Source organism: Nerophis ophidion, linkage group LG07 (assembly GCF_033978795.1).
Source record: "Nerophis ophidion isolate RoL-2023_Sa linkage group LG07, RoL_Noph_v1.0, whole genome shotgun sequence".
Taxonomy (NCBI): Eukaryota; Metazoa; Chordata; class Actinopteri; order Syngnathiformes; family Syngnathidae; genus Nerophis; species Nerophis ophidion.
In genome coordinates, this window is record NC_084617.1 from 43,905,538 (window position 1) to 43,929,911 (window position 24,374).

Genomic DNA, 24,374 nt, shown 5'->3' on the forward strand with positions numbered 1-24,374 from the left:
TAAAGATTTGTATTTACAATATTAATAACATATATATATATTTTGCAAATATAAAAAAGCTTGTTGTGACAAATTACTTGGAATTTTACAAGAAAAAGGTCACAATTTCACAAGAAAACATAGAATGTTGGCAGTATTATGATACAAGTCGTAAATTTACTCAACGGAAGTCAAAATTCTACAAGAAAAACTGAACATCTGTGCAATGTTATGATAAAAGTTGGAATTGTACTCAATAACAGTCACAATTTTACGAGAAATGCCTAAAATGTTGGCAGTTTTATGAAAAGAGTCGTAATTTTACTCGACAAAAATCACAGTTTTATAAGGAAACTTCAAAAATGTTCGCAATATTATAACAATAATCATAATTTTATTGGGCACAACTATGACAAAAGTCATAGTTTTGCCAAATTCAAATTTCACTATTTTACAAGAAAAACAAAAACAGATTGGCAATATTGTGATAAAAGTCAGAATTGTATATGACAAATGCTGCCATTTTGCATTAAAAAGTAGTAATTTTTACCAAAAAGTAATATTTTACAAAAAAATATTGCAGTATTACAGAACCAATAACAATATGAGAAATTGCTTCTAATTTTATAAAAAAAAAAGTCAACACATTGTGAGAAAAAGATTGCTTTTAGTTTTGTCATTTGTTTTTAATCTTCATTATTTACTTTAAGTTATTGCAGTATGTCTCTATACATATATATATATATATATTTTTTTTTTATTTTTTTTTTTATTTATTTTTTTTTTTTTTAAATTAATTTTTGCCAAAGGGGTTCGCATTTTAATTTCTTTCACACACTTGTTATAACCCATGTTGGCCAGAAGGGGAGCACTTATAAAACCGACACACAGTCAATTTTAAACATCCCTCCTTTTTGGGACCACCCTAATTTTGATCAATTTCACCCCCAGGATTGCAAATAAGACATTATCCATTAAATGCAATGATTTTCCGTATTGGCACCATGATTTCGGTCCTAACTTGTTCACCGGTCCTCATATGGAAGGTACTTTTCCTTGTTGATGTCTCAAGAAGGGTAGAAATACAAGAATACACTCACACATGCACACACACACTCATCCAACACCACCTAATTGACTTATCAGTACTTGGGGTGAGTTACAGAAGTGTAGGAGAGAGAAAGGGGAAACAGCACTACCTTGCCTATCTGAAGGACTCCAAACTGATTAGTGGAGACGCGCTCTCTCTTTCTCTGGGTTCTCAAATATCCGAAATCTGCCTAAGAGCTGCTGCCTAATTGAAGGAGATTAAGATAGGCCGACATCAGAGATGCTTCCCTCAAATTGAAATGCTGTAATCCATTAGTTTTCATCAGATGTGACAGAGGCGCAGTGTGGACTCAGGTGGCTCTGCGTCGCTCCACCAGGGACCCGCCTGTGATAAAGTGTCTACACAGGCCAAGATAAAGAGGCCACACTGAGCGACCCCGCCTGGTCGCCTGCCAGTCTTGAATCGCCGTACTCTCAAATGAGTTGTTCCAAAGTATCAGGTGCTTGAGATAATCAGGAGTTTGCATTTGTGTGCAAGCTGAGGATTTCCGTGTCGTGTTCAGCAGCCCGGTCTTATGGCTTCTCTGGTGTCCACCGGGGCTGAGGGGCGAGGGCACTAAGTGGGCCACAGGCCAGGCCGGGCTCAGATCCGTTTTCAGCTTGTTCATTCAACCTCGGTCCCTTGCAGAAAGGGGCCTTTTGATTCAGGAGATATTTAGTTGGCATGGCAGTGACTCGAGTTGGAGCTTATTTGAAAAGGATCTTCTTATTTTGGTTCCACCCACCGCCTCCCACCTCTTGAACGCGAGCAGAGCGCGACAGCAGCCCACCCACACTAAATTAATTCTGACAAGGAACTTAAGATAATGTCAAAGCGCTGACTAATCGCGGGATTGGGTTTCTGTAAGTCAGAGAACTGTGAAATGTATCTAATATAAGACCTCCGGTTTCTGCGTGCCTTTTGCAGTGGTGCTGAAGAAAGTGGGGGCTGTCTAGTTAGGAGGTTGTAAAAAAAAAAAAACAATTAGATCCCTTTTAAGCAGCGTGAGTTCGATGCTATGAACATGGGTGATGTGTTTGTCACGAGGCCCAAAGATTCCGGTTCCCTCTTCTAGACTTGGTCTTTTGTTGCATTCATCCGCTGTCTCTTTGTCACTACGTGTTATTGTCTTCCCCACCGAAACAGCCGGATGGTTTTATTTACTGCAACTCCTTTTGTTTTCGTCCCATCCTCATTCCCGCATCCCTTTCATGTCTGCCTGAACCGCTGCCAGGGGAAGTCATCGGGACGAAAGCTTATCCCGCCAAGTTGATTGGGCTGCAGGTAGCTTTCACACAGGCAGGCTAAAGGTTGCAACATTGTGAAAAGCCGGATGAACTTCCTGACACAGGCCATCCACGTTGTCTAGATAACTCCCAGCACAAGTCTGCAAGGAGGCGTAATTGAAGAGAAGAAATAAGGAAAGGGAAGTTGTGATTGAAGAGCCAAAGCTTGAAAATGTGGGAGAAATGTTCAGAGTGAAATGCATTACAAAAAATTGATTAATCCAGTTGGAAGTTTGAGTTTGAGTTTATTTGGAACATGCTTGCATACAACATGATGCATCACAATTTCCGGTTTCTCTATTCAACATGTTCGAAAAGGGGTAGGAAGAAGCAGAGCTTATTTAATCATACTCCTTTTCCTGTACATTGCAGTTGCTAACACTTTTGTTCACTTCCTGTTCTCAGTTTATTCACAATATACTCCATAAGTGATAACATTAAAAATAAATAATAATTAGTGAAGTAAGTTGTATTTCATATGGTGAGATAAATCATATTATCTAGAAAATTAATGGATGGATGAAATAAATTCAGAACTTCTTCTGTGTAATTTGTACCGTATTTTTCGGAGTATAAGTCGGACCTGCCGAAAATACATAATAAAATAGGGGAAAAAAACATATATACGTCGCACTGGAGTATAAGTAGCATTTTTGGGGGAAATTTATTAAATAAAACCCAACACCAAGAATAGACATTTGAAAGGCAATTTGAAATAAATAAAGAATAGTGAACAACAGGCTGAATAAATGTACATTATATGACGCATAAATAACCAACTGAGAAGGTGCCTGGTATGTTAACTTAACATATTATGGTAAGAGTCATTCAAATAACTATAACACATAGAACATGCTATGCGTTTACCAAACAATCTGTCACTCCTAATCGCTAAATCCCATGAAATGTTATACGTCATCTCTTACGTGAATGAGCTAAATAATATCATGTGATATTTTACGATAATGTGTTAATAATTTCACACACAAGTCGCTCCTGGGTGTAAGTCATACCCCTGGCCAAACTATGAAAAAAACTGTGACTTATAGTCCGAAAAATACGGTAAACACTTTAAGTTTGAATAGTTTCTTGAAGTGGATCATATTAATACATTGTTTGATTGCTGTGCTTAATCCATTCCATGATTTATTTCCAAGTACTGATATACTGAAGGTCTTAAGTGTTGCACGTGCATACAAATAACGCTGTCATGGCAGAAAAGCTTGGCTGTAGAGCAGGTGTCTATCCATCCATCTGTGAAAGTAAATCTAAAATAATAAGAAACTGTCTCATTGATTAAACACAGATGAACAACATTCTACGTAAGGACTTATAACCGAATGTTTTATGAACGCTTAGAAAACCCCGGCGAAGAACACGTGTATGATAAGTGATCATACAGTTAGTCACATAGCTAGTCACATTGGGTACGTGTTCACAATCATTTTGAGAGACCAGAACACACATTTGTTTTTTGTTTTTTACAATTTTAAACATGATAAAAAGCGCTTGAAAAATTGGGATAACTAGAGTCAGCGTTGTAGACTTCAAAGCCTCTAAAACAGGGGTGTCCAAACTTTTTCCACGGAAAAATTTAAGCATGCAGGGGCCATTTTGATATTTTTCGTTTTCAAACCATAACGAAATATATGGATTTTTTTTTTTTTTAATCCTTAGGGCTCATATATGAGTGTTTCAGAGTTGGACATGTGTTTTACCGAGGTGGCTAACTATGATGCGTGCAGTTTATCAAAGCAACAAACAAACAATCGGAAAATCCCCGTTACTGAGGTGGCTAACCATGATGCGTGCAGTTTATCAAAGCAACAAACAAACAATCGGAAAATCCCCGTTACTGAGGTGGCTAACCATGATGCGTGCAGTTTATCAAAGCAACAATCAAACAATCGGAAAATTCCTGTCGTATCAATTCCTAGATATGGTCGTAACTATACTAAATGCACTGGGCATAATAAACACAACATTATTAATATTGGTACTACGGATAATTTGATCAAAAACTCCCTAAAACAGCCCACTACCTATAATATAGGTTTTTTAAACATAAGATCATTGTCTCCCAAAACGTTATTAGTTAATGATATTATCAGAGACAACAATCTTAACGTCATCGGTCTCAGCGAAACCTGGCTTAAACCAAACAACTTTTTTGCGCTAAATGAGGTATGTCCTCCTAACTTTACACATGCGCATATTGCCCGTCCGCTTAAAAAGGGTAGGGGGGTCGCACTAATATACAACGAAAACTTTAACCTTAGTCCTAACATAAATAATAAATATAAATCGTTTGAGGTGCTTACTATGAAGTCTGTCACACCGCTGCCTCTACACCTGGCTGTTATCTACCGCCCCCCAGGGCCCTATTCGGACTTTATCAATGAAATCTCAGAGTTCGTTGCTGATCTAGTGACACACGCCGATAATATAATCATAATGGGGGACTTTAATATCCATATGAATACCCCATCGGACCCACCGTGCGTAGCGCTCCAGACTGTAATTGATAGCTGTGGTCTCACACAAATAATAAATGAACCCACGCATCGAAACGGTAATACGATAGACCTAGTGCTTGTCAGGGGTATCACCGTCTCCAAAGTTACGATACTCCCGTATACTAAAGTATTGTCCGATCATTACCTTATAAAATTCGAGGTTCAGACGCATGTTCGTCAAACTAATAATAATAATAACTGCTATAGCAGCCGCAACATTAATACAGCCACAACGACAACTCTTGCTGACCTACTGCCCTCGGTAATGGCACCATTCCCAAAGTATGTGGGCTCTGTTGATAACCTCACTAACAACTTTAACGACACCCTGCGCGAAACCATTGATAACATAGCACCGCTAAAGTTAAAAAAGGCTCCAAAAAAGCGCACCCCGTGGTTTACAGAAGAAAGTAGAGCTCAGAAATTATTATGTAGAAAGCTGGAACGCAAATGGCGCACGACTAAACTTGAGGTGCACCATCAAGCATGGAGTGATGGTTTAATATCTTATAAACGCATGCTTACCTTAGCTAAAGCTAAATATTACTCAAATCTCATCCACCGTAATAAAAACGATCCTAAATTTTTGTTTAGTACGGTAGCATCGCTAACCCAACAAGGGACCCCCTCCAGTAGCTCAGCCCACTCAGCTGATGACTTTATGCCATTCTTTAGTAAGAAAATTGAAGTCATTAGAAAGGAGATTAAAGACAATGCGTCCCAGCTACAACGGGGTTCTATTAACACTGATACAATGGTATATACGGCGGATACTGCCCTCCAAAATAGGTTCTCTCGTTTTGAGGAAATAACATTAGAGGAATTGTTACAACGTGTAAATGGAATAAAACAGACAACATGCTTACTTGACCCTCTTCCTGGGAAACTGATCAAGGAGCTCTTTGTATTATTAGGTCCATCAGTGCTGAATATTATAAACTTATCACTTTCCTCGGGCACTGTTCCCCTAGCATTCAAAAAAGCGGTTATTCATCCTCTTCTTAAAAGACCTAACCTCGATCCTGACCTCATGGTAAACTACCGACCGGTGTCTCACCTTCCCTTTATTTCAAAAATCCTTGAAAAAATTGTTGCGGAGCAGTTAAATGAACACTTAGCGTCTAACAATCTATGTGAAACCTTTCAATCCGGTTTCAGGGCAAATCACTCCACGGAGACAGCCCTCGCAAAAATGACTAATGATCTATTGCTAACGATGGATTCTGATGCGTCATCTATGTTGCTGCTCCTCGATCTTAGCGCTGCTTTCGATACCGTCGATCATAATATTTTATTAGAACGTATCAAAACACGAATTGGTATGTCAGACTTAGCCCTGTCTTGGTTTAACTCTTATCTTACTGATAGGATGCAGTGTGTCTCCCATAACAATGTGACCTCGGACTACGTTAAGGTAATGTGTGGAGTTCCCCAGGGTTCGGTCCTTGGCCCTGCACTTTTCAGCATCTACATGCTGCCGCTAGGTGACATCATACGCAAATACGGTGTTAGCTTTCACTGTTATGCTGATGACACCCAACTCTACATGCCCCTAAAGCTGACCAACACGCCGGATTGTAGTCAGCTGGAGGCTGGATGTCCGCTAACTTTTTGCAACTCAACGCCAAAAAAACGGAAATGCTGATTATCGGTCCTGCTAGACACCAAACTCTATTTAATAATACAACTCTAACATTTGACAACCAAACAATTAAACAAGGCGACACGGTAAAGAATCTGGGTATTATCTTCGACCCAACTCTCTCCTTTGAGGCACACATTAAAAGCGTTACTAAAACGGCCTTCTTCCATCTCCGTAATATCGCTAAAATTCGCTCCATTCTGTCCACTAAAGACGCTGAGATCATTATCCATGCGTTTGTTACGTCTCGCCTCGACTACTGTAACGTATTATTTTCGGGTCTCCCCATGTCTAGCATTAAAAGATTACAGTTGGTACAAAATGCGGCTGCTAGACTTTTGACAAGAACAAGAAAGTTTGATCACATTACGCCTGTACTGGCTCACCTGCACTGGCTTCCTGTTCACTTAAGATGTGACTTTAAGGTTTTACTACTTACGTATAAAATACTACACGGTCTAGCTCCATCCTATCTTGCCGATTGTATTGTACCATATGTCCCGGCAAGAAATCTGCGTTCAAAGGACTCCGGCTTGTTAGTGATTCCCAAAGCCCAAAAAAAAGTCTGCGGGCTATAGAGCGTTTTCCGTTCGGGCTCCAGTACTCTGGAATGCCCTCCCGGTAACAGTTCGAGATGCCACCTCAGTAGAAGCATTTAAGTCTCACCTTAAAACTCATTTGTATACTCTAGCCTTTAAATAGACTCCCTTTTTAGACCAGTTGATCTGCCGTTTCTTTTCTTTTTCTTCTATGTCCCACTCTCCCTTGTGGAAGGGGTCCGGTCCGATCCGGTGGCCATGTACTGTTTGCCTGTGTATCGGCTGGGGACATCTCTGCGCTGCTGATCCGCCTCCGCTTGGGATGGTTTCCTGCTGGCTCCGCTGTGAACGGGACTCTCGCTGCTGTGTTGGATCCGCTTTGGACTGGACTCTCGCAACTGTGTTGGATTCATTGTGGATTGAAATTTCACAGTATCATGTTAGACCCGCTCGACATCCATTGCTTTCCTCCTCTCTAAGGTTCTCATAGTCATTATTGTCACCGACGTCCCACTGGGTGTGAGTTTTCCTTGCCCTTATGTGGGCCTACCGAGGATGTCGTGGTGGTTTGTGCAGCCCTTTGAGACACTAGTGATTTAGGGCTATATAAGTAAACATTGATTGATTGATTGATTGATTGATATATATATATATATATATATATATATATATATATATATATATATATATATATATATATATATATATATATATATATATATATATATATATATTGTAGTAACAGACACCTTCATAACATTACGCAATATGTCTTATATACACACTGAAAGTATATTTATTATGTAATAACAGACACCTTCATAATATAATATAATATAAACATTGCAAGTGTATGTGTGTGAATATATATATATATATATATATATATATATATATATATATATATATATATCATCCAGATCTATCATCCCTCAACAAGCGCAGTGAAATCATTTCAACATGCCGCCACAGACGGAAACACCTCCTAGGTAACACATGAGCCAATCACCACACCCTACGCCTGCTTGTACCCACCCACTCTGTGCCCTATATAAACCATTGTATGTGAATGCTTCCATTAAAATCTCCTGATGATTGAGGGAACCCCTCATGAAAAAGTTCTGTAGAGATGAAGTAGTCTTGTGATTTTTTTCCCACACCTACATATTGCGCTCTACGACGGTATCGAGCACTATTCTCTGGATAATCCAATCAAGACATATATATATATATATATATATATATATATATATATATATATATATATATATATTAGGGCTGCGAATATTTGGGTGTCCCATGATTCGATTCAATATCGATTATTGGAGTCGCGATTCGATAATATATCTATTTTTTCCGATTCAATGCGATTCTCGATTCAAAATGATTCTGTATTCATTCAATACATAGGATTTCAGCAGGATCTACCCCAGTCTGCTGACATGCTAGCAGAGTAGTATACATTTTTTAAAAGCTTTTATAATTATAAAGGACAATGTTTTATCAACTGATTGCAATAATGTAAATTTGTTTTAACTATTAAACGAACCAAAAATACGACTTATTTTATCTTTGTGAAAATATTGGACACAGTGTGTTGTCAAGCTTATGAGATGTGATGCAAGTGTAAGCCACTGTGACACTATTGTTCTTTTTTTTAACTTTTTATAAATGTCTAATGATAATGACAATGAGGGATTTTTAATCACTGCTATGCCGAAATTATAACTAATATTGATACTGTGGTTGATAATATTAATTTTTGTTTCACTACTTTTGGTTTGTTCTGTGTCGTGTTTGTGTCTCCTCTCAATTGCTCTGTTTATTGCAGTTCTGAGCGTTGTTGGGTCAGGTTTGGTTTTAGAATTGGATTGCATTGTTATGGTATTGCTGTGTAGTGGTTTGTTGGATTGATAATAAATAAATACATCTATTTTTAAAACAATGAGAATCGATTCTGAATCGCACAACATATTCAATTCGTCGTTTTCCCACACCCCTAATATATGTATATATATATATATATATATATATATATATATATATATATATATATATATATATATGGTAAATGGTTCGCACCTGTATAGCGCTTTTCTACCTTTTTTTAAGGAACTCAAAGCGCTCTGACACTATTTCCACATTCACTCATTCACACACACACACGTTCACACACTGATGGCGGGAGCTGCCAGGCACGGTGCTATCCAGGACCCATCAGGAGCAAGAGTGAAGTGTCTTGTTCAAGGACACAACGGACGTGACTAGGATGGTAGAAGGTGGGGATTCAACCAGTAACCCTCAGATTGCTGGCACGGCGACTCTCCCAACTTCGCCGTGCCGTCCCCATATATAATGTAGAAACTGACACCTTCATAATAATATGTAATATGTACAGTATAAACACTGCAAGTGTGTAAACACACTTGTGGAGCTCCACGTGTTTGAGTTTGTAATACACAACACTGCTGTAAGACTGTAATCTGACATATACGTTTGAACTATACGCTACTTTGTATTGAAAATGGCAATAGCGTAGGATGCATGTGCATGTGCGAGCCAGTCTACCCCTCAACAAGAGGATAGAGCAGGGGTCAGCAACCCAAAACAATGAAAGAGCCATATTGGACCAAAAATACAAAAAACAAAAAAAAAACAAGTGGAGCATACACACAAACATATTAAACAGTGGGCTTTCTAACAATTGGGAAGGTTTGTGTCATGTTTGTCCTGAAACAAAAAACATTCTTAAACAAAAAAAAGATTTTCCCCCCATCTTTTTACATTTTCAATCATTTTTTTAAAGAGCCGCATGCGGCTTGAAAGTCGTGGGTTGCCAACCCCCGTCCTAGAAATACCGTGCATGTTACATTAACTTGTTTGCCTTTCATTTCAATGAACTAAAAGTAGTGCCGGTACTTGCAGTTTGAGAACGTGACCTGTGAATTTCTCTGGCTGCGGCTCGTCGCGGGTCTTGTTGTGTGTCAGTCAGAGCGTGCAGTGAGACAGTGTGAGCAGGGCATGATCGCCAACCATCATCAGCGCATTTACAGCGGCGTCATCATCCCCACCCCTGCTCTCTCTCCACGCAGCTAATGTGCAGCCGAAACCTGACCCCTTTTACTTAGTTCAACCGAACTGTAGTACCCATCCACTTCACATCCTCATTATCGGCAATTGCGTTGCAACGATGGGAACAGTAATTAACTAGATTACTCATTGCTGATAAAAAAAATACGCAATTATTAATGCCGTTATACTCTATAACGCTCCTATTACCAACACTGCCTATTGGTACCTGTTTTTGTGTAATTGGGATCTGCATAAGTTTTGAAAATTTTCATCAAACCATGGAAGCATGGCGGAGATATTTACTTCCTAAAACCAAATCCTTTGGAATTTGCCCGATTTGTGACATTTTCCTAAGTGTGACATCAGCGGATATTTCCAAATATGGTAAAGATTTACCCGAAGAGCTTTTCGCGAGTCCACTATTGTAGTTTAATGATTAAGTGGCCGTGCCAGCAATTTCAGGGTTCCAGGTTCGATTTCAACTTCCGCCATCCTCGTCACGGCCGCTGTGTCCTTGGGTAAAACAATTCACCCTTGCTCCTGATGTGTCGTGGTTAGTGCCTTGCTGGCAGCTTCCACCATCAGTGTGTGACTGTGCTGTATAATGTAAAGAGCTTTGGGTATCATTCCATGTATAGTTAAGCACTATATAAATGCAGACAAGCTACCATGACCTACAATGAGCTCCTTCTTTTTCAGCAAGCTGCGGCTCTAGAGCCGCATGCGGTTCTTTATAATGGCTCCCAGGAGCATTTTTAAAAAAGGATCAAAAATGGAAAAATATGGGGAATATTTTTTTTTTAATTTACTATGTTTTTTGCTTGAGGACAAAACATGACACAGACCCTCCCAATTGTTAGAAATATTTAATATGTTTGTGTGTATGCTTCACCGATGAGAGAATTTGGTGAACATCGTTTTGTCCTACTAATTCCAGTGGTTCTTGAACCCACCATAGTGTGGACTGTGACGCAACAGTTTGTTTACATGTAAAATCTTCCACTCCTTCTTTGTCTCATTTTGTCCACCAAATGTTTTATTCTGTATGTGAATGCACAAAGGTGAACTTTGTGGATTTTATTGACTTGTTGGAGCGCTAATCAGACATATTTGGTCAGTGTAGTACTGCAAGCTAATTAATGCTAACATGTTATTTAGGCTAGCTATATGTACATATTGCACCATTATGCCTCATTTGTAGGTACATTTGAGCTCATTTAATATCCTTTACTCTGTGTATTTATTTTATGTCTGCATGTCTAATGACACATTATTTTATTTAATATTGACTGCATTTCAAATAGTTGTTTGTGTGCCATGTTGTTGCAGACCGCAGCAAACGTTACCTAGCTTGCCAAAGATTGTTAAAAATGTATTAGAAGAAGACCTGCCGTTTCCTTTAACTTGGAAACACATATCTATACCTTTGGCCATTAAAGACAGTATTTTCCAGGAGTTTTCCCACCTTCTGAGTAGCCTCTGATTTACGAATTGTTTCTAATGTTGTAAAAATGTGTAGAATAAATATTAAATTTCTGTCATCGAAGATTTACTTCAGCCTGTGACAGATAGTCATTTTCATAGTAGGCTAATATGGCTAATATCGACACGTATTTCATGTGTTGCCTTCATTATAAGAGTTTTTTGTGGCTCGACAGATTTTTTTTTTTGTTGTATTTTTGGTCCAATATGGCTCTTTCATTGTTTTGGGTTGCCGACCCCTGCTCTATCCTCTTGTTGATGGGTAGACTGGCTCGCACATGCACATGCATCTTCCGCTATTGCCATTTTCAATACAAAGTAGCGTATAGTTCAAACGTATATGTCAGATTAGAGTCTTATAGCAGTGTTGTGTATTACAAACTCAAACACGCTTCGTGCTGGCTTAGAAGCTAGCATACCTCTTGCCGTAGCTTCTACGGCTAATACCGTAGCACACTGATGTGTTAGTACGCTAGAAAAATAGTTTCTCAGTGTTTGCTCTTACAATAACAATGTAGCTACATTTTGGTTATTCCACAGTTTACAGAATATAAATTAAGTATTGACAATGTTTTAGTGCATTTTAAAGTGATTTAGAGGTAGAATTGATTGCTTCCATTAGCTGCATTGCTGGCTAACAAGAACGAGCAAATTTTGTTACAAATCTCAATATGAATTCTTATGATTGTGAAAATTCCCCAAAAAAAGGTATAGTTCCCCTTTGAGGGCATACCCGCAAGAGTCACTCTCCTTTTTCATTTTTAAACATTGCATTTTGTGTACTCTGTAATACTTAAAATAAATCGTAAAAGTTAATTATTTCTCAGTTTATTTTGTATTCACTTAGCCAAAACATCAATAAAGGACCTGTTAGGTCTACAGGCCGGACCTAAAAAAAACGGTGTCGTGACCCGGACCAACTTTTTCTTTTGTCGAAAATCCAAACTAGACAAAAATACATTTACACTCATCTTTAGAACATGTAAAACAGAAGTGTCAAAGTTACGGCCAAAGGCTGGCTCAGGCCCGTGAAAAAGTTTTATCTGGCCCGCGAGATGACTTTGCTAAGTATAAAAATTAACCTGACATTTTTTAATGAAAAAAAACTGCTGTTCTAAATGTGTCCACTGGATGTCACAACATAAATTATTTGTATCTTTGTAGATGATGCTACATACAGTATGTACAAAATAAACCACATGATGTTAGTACATCAGTCGAGAGAAATGAGCAAACTACACAAATAACATACGGTAATTTCATTTTGATATAAATTTGTTTTATCTTTATTGATTGAAAATTAACACCAATGAGTTGACTGATGAACATTATCATATATTTTTTTCAGAAAATATAAATAATGACAAATAAAGATAGAATACTATTAACCACAACATGTAAGTGTAAAAAAACAACAACATTATGATTTGTACAATTTCAGAAAGTGCTTGTTCTGTTTTTTTTTTTTTTTTAAATGAAGTTCTCTTGATTTTTAAGTTATCGTGCCGTGATCTTACCTGTCTGGCCCTCTATAGGAGTAGATTTTTCTCCATGTGGCCCTTGATCTAAAATGAGTTTGACACCCCTGAAATAGAGTTTTCAATTAACCTAAGATGGATGTTTTTGGGATGTGGGAGGAAACTAGGCTACATACTTACCAAAAGCTGTAATGTTTTCTCTATAAAACAAAAACACCTGTATTACTTTCATCGTATCTTCGACTGTACAATGACAGAAGAATAGTATGGCATTTGTTCCACCATTCAACTTGTCCCTGGATCCCAGACTAGCAATGTGCAAGTTAAAAGTGACCTCCGTTCTGCTCTGAAACTCCTATCTGAATTGCACTTCACTGATGTGTTGTGCTTTTAATGAACTTTGGAGAGTGACTGAAAAAGTACGCCACAGATGGAGGCCCATTTGAAACCTGCTGTCTGTTTGAAGCCCTGGTGTGGAGCCCAGAACCAGAACTATAAACATACATCAGCTTCTGTTCTTATGTCTTTGCAAAAACATGCGATGGAAATCCATCCAGTTGATTTCATTTATTTCCTTTTAAATGCGAATTTCTTATTTTTATTAATTAAAAAAAAAAAAAACAATTTAGAATCAATTACCATTGTGTGTGAGAACTATTTTCTATTGTTGATACATTTGTTTACTTTTAGTGTGCAAGTTTTCTTATTAATGGAAACATCAATGCAAAGCACAGGTTGTTAACTATATACCCAAATAATAAAAGAGACGTTGCACACATTGACATCAAGTCCCTCCAAACACCTTAGCATCATCAATTTGTCTGCTCTGAAGACAACATAGAGCGTTTGCGAGGTAGAGGTAGTTAAAGTGGCAGTGTTGATTCTAGAGCACAGACGTTTGGACCAGTCTATAACATTTTATCCCCTTGCGAGTTTCCCCTGCTGAAATTAAATTGTGTCAGATTGAACACTTATTTAATGTGTTGCCATTGTAAAACATCTGGATGTGTTAATGGCCCAGGAGCAGGCAGGAGGCAGTTTATGGACCCGCAGTTGGGGGACGAGCGCTCTGATGGGGAAATGAGCATACACCATGTGATGCACACGCTTACACACATACGTATATTAGGGAGATTTATGTTTTTAACCATTGCCATATATTCCGTATTTATTAGACTTTTAGTGTTAATTATTCATCATATAAATACTTATGCAACAACAACAAAAAAACGTCAAAAACAATTTATTCCGGGACACTGGTCGACCTTGGAAGCACTTTTGTCTGTAGGAAATTATGGAAATTATGGAAATTATGCGTCCAGGGTCAATCTGTCACCATCACAAAATCTTAATGAGCCATACAATATATTTTTTTAACTAACCCTGTATTATTTTGAATTCTTATTTTACTATAAAACAAGAATAATTCCATGATTTTAGCACAGGGGTGCCCACACTTTTTCTGTAGGCGAGCTACTTTTCAATTGACCAAGTCAAGGGGATCTACCTCATTCATATATATCATTTATAATTATTTATTTATGAAAGAGACATTATTGTTAACAAGTTAAAGGTGTTTAATGATAATACAAGCATGTTTGACACATATAGATTCCTTTTTTCATGCAGACAAGAATGTAAGTTGGTGTATTACCTGATTCTGATGACTTGCATCGATTGGAATCTGACAGTAGTGATGATAACGTCCACATTTTCAAATGGAGGAGAAAAAAAGTCCTCCATTCTGTCCAACACCACATGAAAGTGCTTTCTTTTTGGGATCGTATTTGTCCAGCTTCTACACTCCTTTTTATACAATTTACAGGAAATACATTGACAGAAAACTCCGTAGTTGGCTGGCTTGTGTGTGCTAGCTTTCTGAGACTCTTATTTTGTTAGCGCAGGTAGGATGAAGCCGGGCTTTTATTGTGAAGACAGGAACTGTGCAGTCCGTCTTTAGAGTTTTGACGGCAGTTTTGACGGCCTTCCTGTTTCTTCTCAATAATGATCTGGCAGCGGCCAGCGTTATCTCACAAGACCCTTGGGTGTCGTGAATGTCAGTCAAGTGACAAAAGTGACGTCTTGGTGAAGATTGACTGCAAATTTTTAGGTCTATTTTTTTAATGCCTGGCTGGCAATCGACTGACACACCCTCCACCGTCGACCGGTAGCTCATGATCAACGTAATCGGCACCCTGCTTTAGAGGTTCCACTGTTACAATATCATCGCGGCTGATTAGCGCATGAAAAAAGTTGTTAATTGATTAAATAAATTATATTAAAGTTTAAAAATAGATCATAATAATAAACATAATATATATTTAAATTTGAGTTTGCAACTTGTCCAAAGTTAAATATTTCAAACAAAAAATATATATAATAATGTTATTGAATTTAACATAACTTATTTTTCTTATTGGTATATGTTTCAGAATAAACCATTATATTGAAGAGAGAAGCAACTAACAATGTCCAGTCATGTTGTTGTTACAATAGACAATAGTAGATGGCAATATTGTCCTGTTTAAGAGTGTCACAAGTTCACAACATTGTAGCTTACGGCAGACAAACTGCTTTACGGTAGACGAAAATGTGACTGCTGTTGTTGTGTGTTATTACTGGGCTGGGAGGACTTTAATGAAACTGCCTAACAATAAACCCACATAAGAAACCAAGAACTCGCCCTCGATCATTCTACAGTTATAACGTCATTGGACAGACACGCTCTTTATACTGTGGGAAAGCGGACGTGAAAACAGACTGTCCACACGTCACTCAGGTCCGCTTGGAGCTGAAGGGGGCGTAGCCTCCAGCTCCGCCTGAATTTCGGGAGAAAATTTGTCCCGGGAGGTTTTCGGGAGAGGCGCTGAATTTCAGGAGTCTCCCGGAAAATACGGGAGGGTTGGCAAGTATGCTCAGGAATGACACCATACCAACCCCCAGGTTCAATTCAAAATTTGTCAGACAAACATTTTTACAGATTTAAAAAAAAAACTAGAATGCTGTTGTTGTGTAGAAGAACTTGGACCACTGTAAACATTGCACTGACATTTTAACCTTACCATAAAACACTGCGGTACAGACTTATAATCTTCGTAACGTAGGCGTTCCTCAAGGCACTGTTTTTAGGTTTTCTCTTTTTTTGCCAGTTGCCTTTTTTTTAATGATGTGATTTGTGTAACTAAGATGTTGCTGTAGCTTGTTTACTTCAGATGCAGTCAGTTGTCATGAGTCCAACTTCTTTAGTTGTGCTACTAGTGTTCACCAAGGTTCCATGTTTTGGTCCTCTCCTTTTCATTATTAGTGCTATTCAACAAGAGGCCTACAAGTTTGGTTCTAAAAACTTGTGAGAGACTCACGTTTTTGTAGAAGGTCCTTTAAAAAATGCAAACTCCTGTCACTTTGCCAAAATAAATCCAAAATCTAAGGATGCTGGTTTTGCGATACATACAAAATGTGACGAATAGTAAAGGGAGACGTCCGGCCCCCTGTCCTTAGTTTTCTGGAAATGTGCCCCAAAGCAATTTAAATGAATGCAATAGATTAAAAATTTAATAATAGCTGAAGTTAGTAACTAAACTTTGCTAAATTGCTTCTTGCTGATAACACAGCAAATGTGTGTGCATGTCTGTTACGTTGAGGGTAGTTTATGTGCTCAAATGTGGAAAAGAGCAGAAAATAATGTTCTTTTTACAAAACTTTGGAAAATTGGTGCCTTCTACAAAGATGCGAAAAGCAGCTATTGTCGGCAACTAAGAGGGCCAAAGAAAATATGATTCTCAGCTGTGGTCTCTTTAGGCCGCCACTTGTGGCAGTAATGACAATATAAAACGAACAGAAGAAGTCTGGAACTAAAGTCTTAGAGAGGTGTCTTAAACGCAATAACAATGACTAAATTGGTGAAGCTGTGTTTTCACTTATCACAAAAGTGTTATCGCCAGTTGTTTTAAGAAATGACAGTTATTAGTAAATATTAATTTAGTTAGGGCAGCACGGTGGGACAAGGGTACGTGTGCCTCACAATACGAAGGTCCCAGGTTCGATCCTGGGTTCCCTCCACGTACTCCGGCTTCCTCCCACCTCCTAAAACATGCACCTGGGGATAGGTTGATTGGCAACACTAAATTGGCCCTAGTGTGTGAATGTGAGTGTGAATGTTGTCTGTCTATCTGTGTTGGCCGTATGTTGAGGTGGGGACTTGTCCAGGGTGTACGCCGCCTTCTGCCCAAATGCAGCTGAGGTAGGCTCCAGCACCCCCTGCTACCCTGTAAGGGACAAGTGGTAGAAAATGGATTGATGGATAGATAGAATGTATTTATTTTAGCACTGCGTAATTGAATGTAAATGTATTCTCCATCAGATTTTACAAGTCCCTTCTATTGCAGTATATTTGATTAGTATTTTTTTAATAATCAGCCTGACCTAAGCCTTAATGATAATATTTGTGATTAGCATATCCTTTGACAAGTTGTATCCTGTTAAACTGTGAACAGGATAGATATACAGTAATTATTGAATACCATCAACATACAAAGGAAGATTACTAATACAGGGTTGAAATTAGAGTGGGCCTCTGGCTTCTCTGAAGTGGAAAAGTTGAGCCTTAAAATCAAAGATGTTACCCAGCAACCACCGGATAATAAAACATCTTTGAGAACTTGTCGAATTAAGTCCTGACGTTGGAACAACATGCTTTTTGACAATGTTTAAAACAGTGGCTTGGAATTCCAAGATGCTTCATTTCCATCGGACTATATGGGCATGGCAAATTGGAATTACCAATCTCGGGACTGGTGGAATAATTCAAATGCACCAAAGCAAGGCTGGTCATGACGCTAACCGAAACTGAGGATACAGTCATTCGAACAGCGGCCCCCAGAGTAACAACGGGAAGGAAGTGGATTCCATCAGAAGCTGTTCAGAGTGCAAAGTCTGCTCTTCAATTCAGAGATGTGGTTGGGCACGTACAGCATGGGAGAGCAGGACTCGGACTCGTCCCAAAAACTCCCCGATGGCACAAAGCAACATCAGAGCAGAAGAGACGGCTAGTAGTAGAGGAAGTCAGGAGACAGGAGGAGGGAGAGCGACATGCTAAAGCCGTCTCAATGGCCAAGCAGGGGAGATGGACCAACTGGGAAAGCCTGGAGAAGAAAAAGCTCAACTGGTATGACATCTGGCAGATGGAGGGAGCACGGCTGAGTTTTATCATCAGAGCCACGTACGACCTGCTACCGTCCCCCCTAAATCTGAAAACCTGGTACGGAGAAGATCCCGCCTGTTCCCTGTGTCAAGTACCTGCATCTCTAAGACATATCCTATCAGGGTGTACTATAAGTCTCACCCAAGGACGCTATACTTGGCGGCATAACCAAGTACTTAGAGATCTTGCAAAAACACTGGAACACAGGCGAACCACCACAAACAATCTCCCACAAACACCAGCAGGAAAGGTCCATTTCACACATTTTGTACCAGCTGGCCAACATCAAAAGTGTCAAACGACACCAAATAATGCAAGCATCCTGCAGTCGGCTCGGGATTGGAAATTGGAAGTAGACCTTGATAAAAAGCTTGTGTTTCCCCCAGAAATAATGGCTACAACACTCCGGCCAGACATGGTCCTGTGGTCTCCATCAGCAAAGCTGGCTTATGTCGTGGAGCTGACAGTACCATGGGAAGAAGGGGTTGAAGAGGCTTATGAGAGGAAGAGAAACAAATATTCTGACCTGGCAGCTGAAGCATCCCAGAACGGCTGGAAGACCAACATTTTCCCAGTAGAGGTGGGATGCAGGGGATTTATTGCCACATCTACCATCAGTCTGTTGAGGAAAATCGGGTTGAAAGGACGTTCCCTCCAACAGACTATCAAGTCCATGTCAAATGCTGCCGAAAAAGCCAGCAACTGGCTCTGGATTAAGCGCAAGGACCCCAACTGGGCAGTAAGATAAGAGACAATGGTATGCGGTCAGGCTTAGGCCTGACTCAGGGAAAAGGACGACCCTGCCATGCATAGTCCAACAGGATGTGGAGGGTATGGCATGGAGGGGGGTGTACCTGGGACGCTAGGCACACCGTTGAGCCCTCTGGAGACGTCGTGGGCTTCAAATCAACGAAACGTCGATGAAGCAGGGTGCCCACCTGAAGACCCCAATGACATACATACCCTCCTTTTCACCACTCCACACCGACTGCTACCGTCAAGACTGTTCCTACTTACCGAAGGGATTGAAACATCTAGTTCTATCTGCTTTACTCATTGTCAGGTTAATTTCACCAAATAAATTTTGTCCTTTCCCAACCAATATTCTACAACACAAATAGAATGTTGAAACAACATGCTGTTTGAAGACGTTTATTCAATATTCGGTTCTGACGTTTATTTGACATAGAATTTTGGTCATTTTCCAACCAATATTCTACAACACAAATACAACGTTGAAACAACATGCTTTTTGACAGAGTTTATTCAATGTCAGGTTGTGATGTTGATTTGACCATTGAAATGTGGTCATTTCCCAACCAACAATGTGGATCCAATGTTAGTCATCAACGTTGTCTCAATTTGCAAATACAACTGTTTTGCAACTGTGTGTCAAAGTCAGTTTTACAGGACCTTTATGTATAATCAATGTAGTACCAATGTCGTACCTGCTAGCTAAGAACCTCTGGTGAAAAAGTTGCAGACAGCCCCTTCAATAGACAACTTACAAACCGCCATATTTACGACATAAAATAGAGTTTGATCATAATCGTACAGACAACAAAAAAGTTGTTCTTGTCATGGTGGTCTGCAACAGGTTTTATTGCATTCAGGGACAATACCTGTATGCACTGCAATAAGGCGTTTCTGGTAGCCATCATCAAGCTTTTGGCAAGCTTCTGGTTGAATTTTTTGACCACTCCTCCTGACAAAATTGGTGCACTTCAGCTAAATTTGTTGTTTTTTTGACATGGGCTTGTTTCTTCAGAATTGTCCACACGTTTAAGTCAAGACTTTGGGAAGGCCATTCTAAAACCTTAATTCTTGCCTGATTTAGCCATTATTTTACCACTTTTAATGTGTGTTTGGGGTCATTGTCCTATTAGAACACCCAACTGCGCCCAAGACTCAACCTCCGAGCTGATGATTTTAGGTTGTCCTGAAGAATTTGGAGGTAATCCTCCTTTTTCATTGTCCCATTTACTCTCTGTAAAGCACCAGTTCCATTGGCAGCAAAACTGGCCCTGAGGATAATACTACCACCACCATGCTTGGCGGTAATCATGGAAATCCTGGGACTAAAGGCATCACCTTTTATTTCTTCTTTATTTTGGATATTGTGGCAAAACAGCAAAATTTTTGTTTCATCTGACCACAGAACTTTCCTCCAGAAGGTCTTATCTTTGTCCATGTGATGTCAAAAGAAAAAGCTTCATTTGAACTGCACCAATTTTGTCAAGAGGAGTGGTCAAACATTCAACCAGAAGCTTACAAGAAGCTTGTGGATGGCTAACAAAAATCGCCTTATTCCAGTGAAACTTGCCAAGGGACATGTAACCAAATATTAACATTGCTGTATGTATACTTTTGACCTAGCAGATTTGGTCACATTTTCAGTAGACCCATAATAAATTCGTAACAGAACCAAACTTCATGAATGTTTTTTGTGACCAACAAGTATGTTCTCCAATCACTCTATCACAAAAAAATAAGAGTTGGATAATTTATTTGATACTCAAGACAGCCATGACATTTTGTTCTTTACAAGTGTATGTAAACCTTTGACCACGACTGTGTATAGTGCATTATTATGTGCACAGCATCTGTCTTGAATATTCTCATGATAGAGACAGCACAATAAAAGCATGTCAAGACCCAATGCGGATGTGGACTGCTGGTGTAATGTATGTGTATCTTTAGAATGGTTGTTCGTGTGTTTGTATCGCTTTCAATTGTTTTTTTCCCCTTGTAGACTGCCCCAGTTCCAGGCTTGTTCGCGCAAGGGAAGATTTATTGACACTATAACTGTTTTGTGTTTATCATGAAAACCTGTGGTCTTTCTATCATGCATGGGTTTAATGTGAAAAATGCTGTTTGGGCTCTTCCAGTTACACAAATGACTCTTGTTCCTCACAGCATTGAACAGCAGCTGGTGGCACTTCAAGTCAAAATGGGAGACACCAGAAGTGGAGATCGTCCACTCAGTCCATCGGAGTGCCTGCAGTGGCTTAATGTCAAAATGCTCAACAATGTCAAGCCTGTCAGCACGGGGCATCAAGAGCTCCTGTCTTTCTTCAATTGCCTGGTAATACACTACATTACACACATGTCATTATGTCTTTAACAATGAATAATGGTGGTTATCAGACAGTCTTCTCATAGTTACTCATCCCAAAAAGTACCTATTGGTGCACATTTTCCCCACTTTTTATTTTAAGTACATACTGAACTATTCTTCTTCTGTTAATCTCTAGCAAAATTACCTGAGGTCTGAAGAAGATGGGAGAGAAGAGGCGACACTACAGCTGTTGCTTCATTTCTCATCCAAGTGTGGCATCTGCTTCCCTTGCACCCCTTCTTCATCCTCGCCTTCTTCTACTCAACTTGCTGCCTCTTCCTCACACTTGGTACATCTAGTTAGAGATGACTCTTCATCAGAGGTATTACTTATTTTATAAATGATTTGCAATCATTCATTCAGACAGTTGTACATTTCAGTATTTATAACTCAAATATATTGAGATTCTATGTATTAGAGTTGTACGATATACCGGCACAAGTGTTGTATCATGGTACTAATGAATCAAAAACGGTACTATATGCTAGAAAAGTACTGGTACCCAATTTATTTATTTATTGATTATTTTTAACGGGCATGACGGTGTGTCATCACGTCATGACATTGCTGGTTTTATGAACAGAGGAGCATGATTGGCAGCGCACAATCACAGAGTATCAATCAATCAACCAATCAATCAACCAAAGTTTATTTACACACTCCTTAATCACAAGTGTCTCAAAGGGCTGCACAAGCCACAACAACTTACAAGCAGACAGTGTGTAGACAGAAAAGGGAGAACGCACGCATTTTGGTGTAAAAACTAACGATAAAGATGAAGTTATAACATTGAAATGCCTTCAGGAAGAGGTGCTTTAAGACATGGCTAGCGAGCTAGCAGCTAACATCCATCCGCAGTCGGCAGTGTTAAAGCTACTTCGAAATCATTAATTCTCGCCCCCATGGCGACAAATAAAGTGCGTTTCTTACAAGTATCATTATCACAGCAGGACAAGGAATAGCTAAACATGCTTCACAACACACACCATAGGAGGATACAATAGTTCACCGGCGTCACATCGTACACAAATGCCATGGGGGGATATACACCTGACATCCACTATAATGATACCAAGTACAAGAGTGTATTTAGTCGATACTATAATTACATCAATAATTTTCATCATCACAAAATTATTTTAAAACATTTTTAATTCATTTTATATTCATAAACTCAGGAAAAAAGTCCATGGACACATGAGGACTTTGAATATGACCATTGTATGATCCTGTAACTACTTGGTATCGGATTGATACCTAAATTTGTGGTATCAACCAAAACTAATGGAAAGTATCAAACAACAGAAGAATAAGTGATTATTACATTTTAACAGAAGTGTAGATAGAACATGCTAAAACAGAAAATAAGCATATATTAACATTCAATGAACAAGTAGATTAATAATAAATTGTTTACAGTATGTCCTTAATAATGTTGACAAAAGAATAGAAAGATAAATGACACAATAGGTTACTGCATACGTCAGCAGACTAATTAGGAGTCTTTGTTTGTTTACTTACTAATAAAAGACAAGTTGTCTAGTATGTTCACAATTTTATTTAAGGACAAAATTAAGAAGCATAAGAAACATATGTTTGATGTACCATATTATTTTTTTGTTAAAATAAAGCCAATAATGACTTTTTTTGTGGTCCCCTTTATTTAGAAAAGTATCGAAATACATGTTGGTACCGGTACCAAAATATTGGTATCAGGACAACCCTACTCTGTAAACAGTATGTACGCAGTATGCATATATTAGTGTTGTCAAATGATCCAGTTGAAAATCGGATTAATTACACTTTAGAATTTGTATTAATCGTGATTACTCACAGTCAATTATGTGCTTGCCTAATTAAAAACGTCAACACTTTGATAAAGATAAAGATTCTTTATAGTCAATTCTTCCAAACATGCAATGTTGACTCAACATAACTCAAGTCAGGTCATGAGTTGACATTCATTCTGATGTAAGATGAACATGAAAATATTACTTAAAAATAACATTAAAATATGTTAGTTTAAAATATATCAAGTTAGCTCAACATGGTTAATAGTTTGTAATTATATAGTGTGTCACTATACCTGAGTATATGTTTGCATGTGTATACAGTCAGTACATACATTATCACAACCACAGGTTAATTCATTTACCACAGGCGATATATGATGTTACAGTCTAGTCATGGTCAGAACTGTATTATTATTGTTACGGATATTTAGTTCAGGGATTTATGCCGACTATCCCGATCATCCATGAGTGACATCAACCGATACCAATACCAATCACATGTAAAAACTGTAAATTGTGAGTGAATGGTGAGTACTAGCAACAGTTTAAAAATACCAGCACAATATTTAAACTAGTTCCTTACTCTCTTTTATTAAACAGAATGGTTTGATCAGGTACAAGTGGTAGAACAAAGGATGGATGGATGGTTTGATCAAACAAAGTCAATAGTACACAATATTTAAACCAGAGCAAAAACTACCATCAATTACTCATTTAAATTATTTGTTTGTTTTGCCCTCAAATTCCTCTTGTGTCATATTAATTACACCCTGAATTTGCAAACATTGACTAAAAAAAACAACAAAAAAAAGATTTTAAGAAATTAAAAATATTTAAATAAAAATCAAAAATGACTCTAGTGTCGATCATTTTCTTTTTTTACAAAGGCCTCAACACCACCAATTTATGGATCGGTCTGCCCTCCCTATTTGTTGTGGTGGCACATCAACAGTTACCAGCTATTATATTATCCTCTCTCCACCTCGTATTAATCCACTTGTTAATTTCCTGTCAAGACCTTGCTATCCGCTGTGAGGTGCTTCCATACACTTCTGTCTCCACAATGTGTATGGCGATAGACAATTAGCTGCTAGCTAGGTGACCGGGCCACTCAAAATAGATAGTCAGCCAGAGGGGATCGGCGTTTGTGATTGCAATTTAAAGGCAGTAATCGCAATT

The 24,374-nt window shown here is 38.6% G+C and overlaps 1 protein-coding gene across 4 annotated transcripts in view; it reads left to right on the forward strand.

The window, feature by feature from the left end:
• Positions 1 to 24,374, forward strand: part of kiaa0825 (KIAA0825 ortholog) — a 523,244-nt gene that overhangs the window by 27,366 nt on the left and 471,504 nt on the right. For all 4 annotated transcript variants that reach the window (XM_061906242.1, XM_061906241.1, XM_061906244.1 and 1 more), the window contains 2 exons: positions 21,201 to 21,369; positions 21,539 to 21,724. In XM_061906242.1, the coding sequence (XP_061762226.1) occupies positions 21,201 to 21,369; positions 21,539 to 21,724 (355 nt within the window). The remainder of the gene's footprint in view (positions 1 to 21,200; positions 21,370 to 21,538; positions 21,725 to 24,374) is intronic.